The sequence below is a fragment of the Mus pahari genome, chromosome 7, assembly GCF_900095145.1.
Source record: "Mus pahari chromosome 7, PAHARI_EIJ_v1.1, whole genome shotgun sequence".
In the NCBI taxonomy this organism is placed as follows: Eukaryota; Metazoa; Chordata; class Mammalia; order Rodentia; family Muridae; genus Mus; species Mus pahari.
Window position 1 is genome coordinate 19,777,833 of NC_034596.1, and position 11,997 is coordinate 19,789,829.

General features: G+C 38.5%; 1 protein-coding gene across 3 annotated transcripts in view; it reads right to left on the reverse strand.

Annotated features, from left to right (window-relative positions):
- The window catches only part of Adam17 (ADAM metallopeptidase domain 17), a 48,300-nt gene that overhangs the window by 20,137 nt on the left and 16,166 nt on the right, over positions 1-11,997 (reverse strand). Inside the window, exons 3-7 of one of the 3 annotated variants that reach the window (XM_021201897.2) lie at positions 7,281-7,411; positions 6,419-6,507; positions 4,668-4,836; positions 2,620-2,772; positions 941-1,030 (exon numbers count right to left, since the gene is read on the reverse strand). In XM_021201897.2, the coding sequence (XP_021057556.1) occupies positions 941-1,030; positions 2,620-2,658 (129 nt within the window). In that variant the 5' untranslated portion in view covers positions 2,659-2,772; positions 4,668-4,836; positions 6,419-6,507; positions 7,281-7,411. The remainder of the gene's footprint in view (positions 1-940; positions 1,031-2,619; positions 2,773-4,667; positions 4,837-6,418; positions 6,508-7,280; positions 7,412-11,997) is intronic. The other 2 variants (XM_021201896.2, XM_029540828.1) reach the window with 2 other exon arrangements.

Here is an 11,997-nt window from a genome sequence, read left to right on the forward strand (position 1 = left end):
ACCACATGGTAGCTCACAACCATCTGTAATGAGATCTGACACCCTCTTCTGGTATGTCTGAAGACAGCTACAGTGTACTTAACATATAATTAATAAATAAATCTTTAAAAAAAAAAAAAGGAAAGATAAATCCTGACTGATCCAGAACTCACTATGTAAAGCAGACTGCCTGGAACTTACAGAGATCCTCCTGACAATGCCTGCCAAGAACTAGAATTATAGGCGTACAGGTCAAGTAAGTGATTTTTTTTTTTTTTGGAAGTTTGTCTTTTTTTTTTTTTTTTTAATCTATCAATTTTAAACAATATAACCTGTAAGACTATATGTTTTAATACAAAGAACCTGAAAATTATATCAGAGTATTTCTTTTCCAAAACAGTCATCAATTTCTAAACCACCGAAGTCAATTTCTCCCTAGAATAATTGTAATGGTTCTAGTGTAGCCCTACCAGCATCCATATCCCCTGAGGACCAGAAGAAGAGAAGACATCTACTGCCGTATATAAGCACTTCCCCTGCATTGTATTCTTGAGTAAATTTCTACAGATTCAAAACTGTAGGATTCCATCAGAACCCCTTTAATGAGAATATCCTGTCACTGCTGGTTTATGTACTAGAATTCTAACCAAAGTCTGACACATGATCAGAAGAAAAACACTACAGGCCATGAAAGATGATAATTAACAGACAATGTTAACAGACAATAATTAACAGAGGAATATAACAGCATTAAAAGGTTTCATTCCTAAAATAAACCTCAAGACAGAAACTTTATCAACTAGTATTAAATACCAAGACACAACACAATTTACCATAAAAAATTTTTTTCACAAAATGAGGATGTTTATGGTTAATGTTAAGGATGGTTTTGGGTTTTGAAAGAAAGATTTTTACATATATAACCTCATGGATCATCACAAGGCCTACTGTTGATGAATACCTGCTCTATCTGTACTCCATAACCTTTAAATCCTGCATTATCCCATGAAGTGTTCCGGTATATGTCATCAACTCGGTCAATTAGTTCTATCTGTGGATATAAAAGGTGAAGTTATGCAGAACTCTTATCACTCTTTGCAATGTAGTAAAACATACTAGAATAGACATCTAGTGGAGAAAAATCTAAGATTATGAAAATTGGCATTGAGAAACCAATCTTTACCACTGAGGGGTGTATCAAGAAGTTACCCCTAGAGCCAAAGTTAAAACGCTGCTACAAGAAAGACTGTTACTGTCTACCTTAACCTCAGGAATCTTAAATACTGACATCCCAGCCAACTATGAAAATAAAGAGTCACTGATTTACTAAAAACTCTAAAAAGCAGTCAGTAGTCACTCTGTCCTGAGTGCCTGAAACGTGGCCCTAGAACAGGGAAAACGGTGATGACTGCCTTTTTATTTCCCATCTTTTTGCCTGGGGGGAACACGTGTATGTATGTGCATGGTCTTCACATGTATGGGGGCATGTGTGTGTGTGCATAATCATTTATGTTCCCATGATAGAGGCAGAGCATAATTACTACAGAAAAATAAACTATCAACAACAACAAAAATAAACTACTTATCTTTTCTCAAAGAAGAGGATCTATTTCAAACAATGGGTTAGCAGGCTTGTTCCAGCTATGAAGGGACAGTTCCTTGCTTTAAGTAGCAGTGAGAAATGCACTTTGAAAAAGTGAACCTCACAGTATGCTCACATTCATGGTATAAAATAAGAAGTAAAATACAAGGAGTCCTTTAATACAAACCCCAGATAAGGATTTTTAAGAAAGACTCTCTTGCTTATGAACAAGAATTACAATGACTCCCACTATTCTCCTATTCATCCAAGACAGAAGGAAAGGAAAGAAGGCTGAGGGAGAGCTGGAATAAAATGGAGAGAATGGAAAGGAGGCAATAAGAAAGCTGTCTTTACTGCATCAGGCTGCTGTCCATGAATAGCTGCCTTCTCTTCTATTCCCTCAATGACAACGTTTTAATCAGTGCCAACTTACCAAGATGAATGGGGTCATACTGAGAAACAAAACAATTCCAGGGAAAATCATTTCCTTGACTTTAAATTTTTAGTTGCTGATGCTAAAAGTTCCCTGTCAGACTGGGGATACAGCTCAGTGCAAGAGCCCTTGCTCACAGACATGAGGTCCTGGGGTTGAGCCCCAGAACGATATTAAACTTCTTTAATCTTAATTTAATGTTAACTGTGGCTGAGGGTCTCACTTATTTCATATTCTATCCTAAAGTTATCTCTGTAACGCGACAATAACAAATATCTGTGGAATAGATACAAGCAGAAAACACACACAAGTTCTCACAAATATATATTTTTTATTCTCAAGTATAAATCTATGCATGTGATACTAACATTTGTAAAGAGCTTATGTCTAATGTATAGAAAATAGTAATTTTTAAACCAGAACGCTTTCTCATAGTTTTGAAACTATAGTTTCTGTATAGAAATGTAAGATCCTAGCAAATGGCCCTGAAAGCAACAGGGATTAACAGTATCTGGGGCAGGCCTGCTTTCTCTAAGTTGTAAATCACTGCAGCCTTCCCTTAATAGGATTCATTTACCCACATAAATGACTTGCTAAATTAACCTGTACATCATCAAATACTTACTAAGTAATTTGTAGTGGTGCTCTCTTCTCCACGGCCCATATATTTATAAAATCGATGATCTGCTACCACCAGTAATTTACAAGTATTCTTCAAGGGGTTAGGTTCAGCTCGTCTCTTCACTCGACGAACAAACTCTATATGAATTTGTATGCACTATTAAATTAAAATTCATCAAAACAAGGAGGGTTTTTTATAGTAGCACTTAGTTCTAATATTTTTCTGAAACATTATTTAAGCTTAATATTATTAAAAGTATCTTCTTCTTTTCCAGGGGGAAGGATGGAGACAGGGTCTCTTACAGCCTTGGCTGATCTCAAATCCCTATGCAGTCAAGGATGTCCTTCGACTTCTGATCCTACTGCCTCTGCCTCTCAAGAACGAAGATAATACTCATGACATCTGTCCTTAATGGTATCTTGAAGAGTAGTAGTAATAATAAAAAAATTGGGAAAAAGACAGGAAGTAAAAAGTAATATAAGGTTTAAAATTGCTGAATCCAAAACCAATGGGGTTTGGGATATGCAAGAACCCAGTTCAAACCCACTACCACAAAAGGAATTTTTCATATATGTTTAATATAGTAAAATAATCATCACTAGGCAATAAAGCCATTCATCATTTCTTCTAGAATTCTATGAATTAATCAAAAATAAAGTTAGAAAAATAAATTTTTTAAAAAAGATGAAGGTAATTGGACATTAAAACTTCAGTAATACTGAGCCAAGTGTGATGGCATGGGTAATCCCAGCACTTCGGAAGCTGAGGCAAGAGGATGGAGAGTTGAAGGCCATTGTGTGCTGCAGAGCAGACCTTGTTTAAAATAATCAAAATATAAGCTACCCAGGGTATTTGGAGGCATCTCTAAGATCACCAACATAGGGACGCAATCTTCTCAGCTCCCTGATACAAACAGGCTATTTAATATTTACCTATACTCATAAGCGAAAGTATGTTTATGGAGTGTGTAGACATGCACACATACCCATGTGAATACCTATAAATAGCTATATACAGAAACATTTACAGACATACTCATGTACATTGGATTAGCCACTCTGTCAACTTGATACATGCTAGAGAATCATATGAGAAGAGGAAACTTCAACTGAAAAACTACTTCCATGAGACTGGAAGACTGGAGACTTGTAGGCAAGTATATGGAGCTTTTTTTTTTTTTTTTAAATTAACAATTTATATGGGAGGACCCAGTCCAATGTGAATGGTATCACCCCTACAAAGATGTTCCTGGGTTGTATAAAAACAAAAACAAAAAACACCACAGAGCTCTCTTGCCACCTGACTAATCTCTTACAAGCTCTAAAGATCACTTTTCAGAAATAGCATTTTGCTGTTTTTGAAGGTCTACAAAGTACAGAATTTCCTTTAGACCATTTCCCTGTCTCCTTCCTTAGTCTCTTTGAAGACAATTATGTTGCACCTATTATTTTCTAGTATTTTCAACTATTACTGAACAGAAAAAGAATTAAGAATTTCTGTACGGGCTGGTGAGATGGCTCAGAGGGTAAGAGCACCCGACTGCTCTTCCGAAGGTCCAGAGTTCAAATCCCAGCAACCACATGGTGGCTCATAACCATCCGTAACGAGATCTGACGCCCTCTTCTGGAGTGTCTGAAGACAGCTACAGTGTACTTACTTACATATAATTAATAAATAAATCTTTAAAAAAAAAAAAAAAAAAAAGAATTTCTGTACAAAACTGTATTTTCAGACCAAACATTTGATTTATTTAATAACCATGGGGCTGGAGAGATGGCTCAGTAGTTAAGAGCACTGACTGCTCTTCCACAGGTCCTGCGTTTGATTCCCAGTAACCACATGATGGCTCACAACCATCCGTAATAAGATCTGACACCCTCTTCTGGTGTGTCTGAAGACAGCTACAGTGTACATAGATACATAAAATAAATAAATAAATCTTAAAAAAAAATACATTTAATAATCATGCTATTTTTAACAATTAATAAACACCCTGCCAGAAACAGTATGATGTGCATATGTCATGCCTGAAATATATTTTTCAGTCTTACCTTCAGATGGCTCTCTGTCTATGAGCCCTTTTGGAAGCAACTCTTCACTGTCTGCATTTAAATAACCACATACTTTTGGAGACTGCAAACGTGAAAAATCCTTGATATCTTCAGACTTATACACCAGCATTCGTTTATCTTTAGTATCGTTGACAAACCTCCAAAGTGGCTAAAAAGGAAAACAGATGATGAAATGAAAAACAAAAACAACAACAACAAAAATAAAACCCAAGACTTTCTAAACATTAAATAAAACTCTCACGACACTCTTTGTTCTTAGATATTGTTTCTTATAGAATAAATTGCTTGTTTAATCTTACAGTTTCTATACTGCAAATAAATTTACAACTATTCATTATTTTATGCACATTTCTGCAAAAACTACTAAAGAACAAAAGTCTTTCCTTTTCCATAAACCCATTTAAAATGTTTCTGTAATTCCTCCTCTACTCCAGTGTTGCTATGGGTTTTACATATAGCAAAAACTTTAAGAGATGACTGAAGACTCCTAACAAGTCGCCTAAGCCTTCTATTGGTTTCTAAGAAAGCAGCCCTTTGTTTGTTCTAATCAGTGATGCCAAGCCTCAGCACCACAGAAACAATGAGGCTAGAAGAGTCTGCATTCATAGTTCGGGGCCAGGTCACAGAAATACAATCCATGTGCTCCAAAGGGTTCACAAGTCAAAAGGGCTGCTTCCACTCCTCAAAGCCAAGGTTTCTATAAATATACTGGTCTCAGCTGTGAAGAACATAAGAAGGATTTTATACATAAAGTTATGATGTATAAGAAAATGAATAAGTCACTACTTCATGCTCATTAGGATGTGAGACTAGAGAAATGAACCCTCACACAAGCTGCTGAGAATGCTGAAGCCCTAACATAGGCAAAGTGGCCTCCTACAGAGCCACAGGAAGACTCAATCTCAAAAACAAAAGGAAACAACACAAAAAAGACCTAAGACTTGTCACCCAGGCCATCCCAATTAAATATGTCTACCCAAAAATGTGTTTAATGCTGTTCATGCTAGACATTTCTATTTCAAGAAATTAAAACACAATAATTGATCATATAACAGAGGACTGGCTAAACAATGGTCTACTAGGGAGCCTTCACTAAAAAAAAAAAAAAAAAAAAAAAAAAACTCCATTTAGATCTATATTTATTAACCCAAAAAGATTTTCATAGTTATATTGTTAGCTGAAAAACATATGATGACAAACTATGTATTTTCTGAACCCAGTTTTGCAGGAAGAACAGTATGGCTACCCATACTTGGTGTGTATAGCAATGAATGTATGCTAAGCTCTCAGGGAGCATGAAGAGGCCCAGGGCTCACTGGCACCACAAACAAGGCATGGTGGCATAATTGCAGCATTTAGGATCAGGTATCTTAAAGCACCCTGGGGTCTCTCTATGTAGCTCAAACTGGTTCAGAGCTCACTATGTAGCCCAGATTGGCCTTGACCTTACAGTGGTCCTTCCTGAGTGCTAAGCAGAGAACTCATGGTGGGACTGCAGGGCTGACCCATTGTACTTATTAATTAGCCTTTGCATCTTAAACAACCAAGAAGCTCTGTATCATCTAGAAAGACAAGCTACTAAGTGAAAGACAACTCCAAAAAGAAGCAGAAGATCTGGAGTTCAAGGCCAACCTTAGCTACAACAGCCAGTTAGAGGCCAGCTTGGGCTGTAAGAGACCCTCTCTCAAACTCATACACCCCAAACACAACCCTCTTACATGCAGACTTACCTCTATGTTATATTCTGCCCCATCTGTGTTGATTCTTACTGTAACATCATCATCTCCTATGTGGGCTAGAACCCTAGAGTCAGGCTCACCTTGGGGAAAAAGAAAAGTGTTTTTATTTTCAAAAATATGTTTCAGAGTTAGGAAAATTAATCAGCAGGTCTTGAAAGACCAGGAAAAATTCAGACCCCCTAGCACCAAGAATGTAGGTTAGCCAATTCAGTGACCTTGTTCTAGGACCTAGCTGACCACAAAAGTTAGATTAAAATCTTGAGAACAATCTTGAAAAGCAAGGGAGTCTCCACTTGTGAATTTTAGTACCCCCTAGTGATTTTTCACTGGTATTCTTGGAATTTTCCAATAACACCCTCCCTACCCCCTTGGGTTGTGTTTTTTTCCTTTAAATACCCCCTTTCCCAGCTACTCGGGGTCCATGGTCCTCTACCCCTGTGTGGTGTACGACTGTGGGCCCCAGAGCACGCCTGGAATAAAAAGTCCTCTTGCGGTTTGCAGCAAGGCCGTTTCTTGTGAGTGATTTGGGGTGTCACCTCTCCTGAGTCAGAACGTGGGCGAGTTCTCACTTTGTGGGTCTTTCAGCCTAAAGACCCTTGTCACCAAGTCTGATGACTTGAACTAGATCCCTGGGACCCACACATGGAGAGCACCAACTCCCATAAGGTTATCTTCTGACCTCCATGTGTGTATAGATGCATACACTCATATCAATACATAAATACAAAAGAAAAATTATCAAATAATAACCTATGCACGGTTGACAATAAAAAAAAAAATCATTGCAAAAAGTGACGAGAGAAACACAACACACAACAGCCGGGAAGCATCACAGAACAGTTTCCACACTCACCAACCACGTGACCACTGAAGAAGTCCTGCCACTTCACACTGTACTCGCTTTCCTCTTTCCCGTCCACCACCACGACTCTCAAGTTTTGTGAGAAGCGTTCGGTACTTGATGTCAAGTATAATTTAAAATGCCTGAGGAAAGAATGCACTCACAGTTTAACGACAGAAAACAGAGGCCTAATTTTCACTTCACTCTTTAAGATCTACAGGAGAGGAGATGAACAATAGCCACCCAAGTTATAATTCATATTTTCTTTTTCAAGAGTTATAACATGCCCACTTTGTCAGTAACACACACTAAATTTAGGACGACACAGAGAAGATTGGCATGGCCTCTGCACGGTGGGTATGCAAATCTGAAACATCCCATATTTTCTCTCAGAAAAAAAAAATATTTTTTTCCCCCACTGCTCTGTGTGGGGGCTTGTGTCCACACGAATGAGTGCCCAGGGAGGCCAGAAGAGTGTGTTGGATTCCTTGCAGCCAGAATTACAGGTAGTTGTGAGCTGTCCAACATGGGTGTTGGGAAACTCCAGCCTCCTGCAAAAGCAGCAAGTACTTTAACCACCAAGTCATCTCTCCAGACCTACAGCAGCTAACACTTACATTCAGCATTATTCTTCCCATAAAGACAAGTGCCCTGGGAGGCAGAGGCAGACAGATTTCTGAGTTCGAGGCCAGCCTGGTCTACAGAGTGAGTTCCAGGACAGCCAGGGCTACACAGAGAAACCCTGTCTCGAAAAACCAAAAAAAAAAAAAGAGAGAGAGACAAGTGCCCTAATTGGTTTAGTTATAAAACCTTAGCAGAACTCATTTTAAAACAGTCTTTAAAGGAGGCAATGAGGCTGGCAAGATAGCTCATAGGTAAAAATGCTCGCTCCCAAGTCTGACAACCTGAATTCGATCTGTGGGACCTACATAATTCCCTCAAGTTGTCCTCTGATCTCCACATGCATGCCATGGCACATGGGTCCACATATGTACACACAAAAAGAATGAAAGAAACTAAGCTGGGCCTGGTGGCGCAGGCCTTTAATCCCAGCACTCGGGAGGCAGAGGCAGGCAGATTTCTGAGTTCGAGGCCAGCCTGGTCTACCAAGTGAGTTCCAGGACAGCCAGGGCTATCTATACAGAGAAACCCTGTCTCGAGAAAAAAAAAAAAGAAAGAAAGAAAGAAAGAAAGAAAGAAAGAAAGAAAGAAAGAAAGAAAGAAAGAAAGAAAGAAAGAATACGGAGCAGCAAGGTAACTGATGCTTGGGGAATGAGGGTAAAAGCTTCTGCATTGATCTTTCCTGGAAACTGATTAATAAGGAAACACATGTGAACAGCTGAAGGCTGAAGTTGGGTGTCTTGCTTATCTCAGAAATTCACTATGAAAGACGATGTTATATGCCATTAATTACATCTACCTGCTCTATTTATAGGCTCAGAAGTTACACACTCAGGTTACACAGCTAGTAAACTGTGAAAGTCAACAGTGGACTTGAGTGTTCAAAACCCAGGGATATGTATTCCACCATTGCCAGCACTCCAACTGGTGTCCTATGGAAGAACTCTGACTACTGTGTACAATGACTAAAATGCTGCTGCTGTTTTATTTTAAAATGCTCATGGCTTTTTTTTCCTCAGTAAAAATCTACCTTGAAAAACAGTAATGCATAATTACTACTGGGAAAATAGATGCAAAGCTTCTAAATGCAGATGTTAAAATATATGCACTCCAGTTCTTTATATGGCTTAATACTTTAAAGCATGTTCATTCTAAAATAAAACTAGGGGTGGTGATCCAGACTTTGTCAATATTAACAGAGACCTTTGAATATGCCCACTAATACTGAAGCAAAGCAAGAAATGTTATTCATCTCAGCCATAGGAACAAATTTTGTCAGCTAAGATGTTGAAAATATGAAATGCTACTTCTCTGTGGGTCTGCATAAATCTTTAAACTGCCAGGAAGAAATCCAGACTGGGGCTGTCTCCAGAACAAGTATCTTAACTTTTGAGCATACAAGGTAATTTTAGTTTTGCTTAGGTATTTTTGATGGTCAAAAAGAAACACAATACATCATTTCATAAACCCTTGGCTCATTCATTCCTCTGCTGTCCACAGTCGAGTCCTCCTACACTAGGCATTAACATTAATGTTCTTTCCACTTTGCTTATAATGGAACTTTGAAAAGAAAAGCACCCCTATTACAAATGCCCTATTCAGTATTAAAGATCCCCATGAGCTGGAATAGTGTCTCTAATGTTCTTCCTAGGAAAGTCCCAGGAACTGCATTCTGGGTTTTCTGCATTAGCAATCTGCTGTCAAGACTGGGGAGCCTGGCTCAGGGATCGAGCACTTGTCATGCCAATGTGAGGACCGATTTGTGTTTAAAAAGTGGCTGGTGAGGGTTGATGCCTCAGATTGTTTTTTGAGCTCATACATCCACATTCATACACATGAATACACACAACTTTTATAAAAAAACAAATCTGTTATATGATAAAAATAAAGCCCAAGTAATGGTAAAACTTATGATTTTTAAGTTTTCTAATCTGGAAAACAAAAACAAACCTCCAGGCAGGATGGCAATTAAAACCACTTTTGCAGCTTTTTCATTACTTTAGACTAGGCATTTTTGAACAACAAGGAAGCAAAACTCAGAAGGCAAACTTTAAATGAGCTTCCTTTTTCATGATGCATCACTTCAGGATTCATTCCATGCTTTTCAGCCTCTTACAGCTACATCCAATCTACTATAGTCTGGCTTATTAAATTCTTTGGTCTTCCACTGCTATTTGAAAATGAGAATTTTAGCATGACAGTGGTGATGCATGCCTATAACCCCAAGTGTAGCCCTGGCCGCCCTGGAATTCCCTGTGGAAACCATGATGGTCCCCACCTCACCCAGATCCTGCCTGCCTCTGCCTCTGCCTCTGCCTCTCAGTGCTGGGACTAAGAGTGTACCACAGCATACAGCTTATAGTGACATTTTCTAATGTCATTGTGAAACACAAGAGACATGCACAGGCCCACAGAAGTATCTGTCCCATCACAGGTAAGGCCTTCACAAGCCACCTCAAATTTATGTTAAGAGAGGAAACTCAATTTTCAGTTCTTGTTTTATACCTCCTCTCTTGCTCTACATACTAAAAACATTTTACTGCATTTATTTATTATGTGTATATGTGTGGGCATAAAACCACCACAGTGCACATGTGGTAGGAGCTCAGGTTGTCCAATCTGTGCACAAACAGCTCTGTACTGTGGGCATACTATCTAATTTCTATGAACCGTAAGCATGTGCCTTCAAATAAGAAACAACCATGAAGAGAATAGTGAGAATTAGAGATAAGCTATGTCAGTGCCTGGTAAACAATACACTCAATTTTGAGGTTGGGTGGAAGCTAGTCAATATTATACTATTCTCAATCACTATTTTACTATCTGCATTTAAATTCTAAAAGTTATTAAAAATAACATGAATATGGCAACTAGAAAATACACTATTAAAAATTTCTTGCACAAAATATATATGCCAACAACTGACCAATTTCTTTTTTTAAAGATTTATTTATTTCATGCATGTGAGTACACTGTTGCTGTCTTCTGACACACTAGAAGAGGGCATAGAATCCCCTTCATAGATGGTTGTAAGCCACCATGTGGTTGCTGGGAATTGAACTCAGGACCTATGAAAGAGCAGTCAGTGCTCTTAACCAGTGAGCCAACTCTCCTGCCCTGACCAATTTCTTAATGTCCCAAGCAATACTACAATTCAGTAGCTAAAAAGACAAACTCAAGTAGAAAAAAATGTTGAAAGCCCATGAAAGCAAGATTTACAGAAAACAAATGAAATGATGTTCAAACTGAGATATTTGCTTTAGAGAAAATGAAAGCTATGTGCTGGTAAAAACCTAGCACTAGGCTGGGGACACAGCATGGCTGGCAGAGAGCCTACCTGGCAGGACAAGGCCCTGGGCTCCCCAGTCCCACACAGAACTAGGTGTAGAGACACAGGCTTGTAATCCTAGTGCCTGGGAGGCACAAGATTTCTCCAAGTTAAAGAAATAGTAGACCAGTATGGTCTACACAGAGAGTTCTAATCCAGAGAGGGCTACACAGCAAGACCTTGTTTCAAAAATAAATAAAAAATCTGGTTAAATTTAAAACACTATTTTTAGGGAGTAATAACAAGACAAATTCTGTATATGTTCATATCAGGAGAAAATTTATTCTGCTGTTGATTGAACTCATTAACACAGTGAAGGAATGCAGCTATGTATATACATTTTCTTTTTTCTTTCTTTTTTTTTTGATTTTTTGAGACAGGGTTTCTCTGTATAGCCCTGGCTGTCCTAGAACTCACTTTGTAGACCAGGCTGGCCTCGAACTCAGAAATCTGCCTGCCTCTGCCTCCCGAGTGCTGGGATTAAAGATGTATAAACATTTTAATCTGTGCAAAAACTATGCACTGAAGGGGCATCAAGATGGCTTAAGGCAAGGTTCTTGCTGCCAAGTCTGATGGACTCAATTCGATCCCTGGAATCCACACACTGGAGGGTAAGAACCAACTCCTACAAGTTGTCCTCTGATCGCTACACACGTGCTGTAACATAGCTGTAACATAAATGCCCCCATCACCAATAAATAAATAGGTAAAAAAAAAATCTTAATGCACTAGAAATAACATTTTTTAGAAATTTTTCGGGCTGGTGAGATAGCTCAGTGG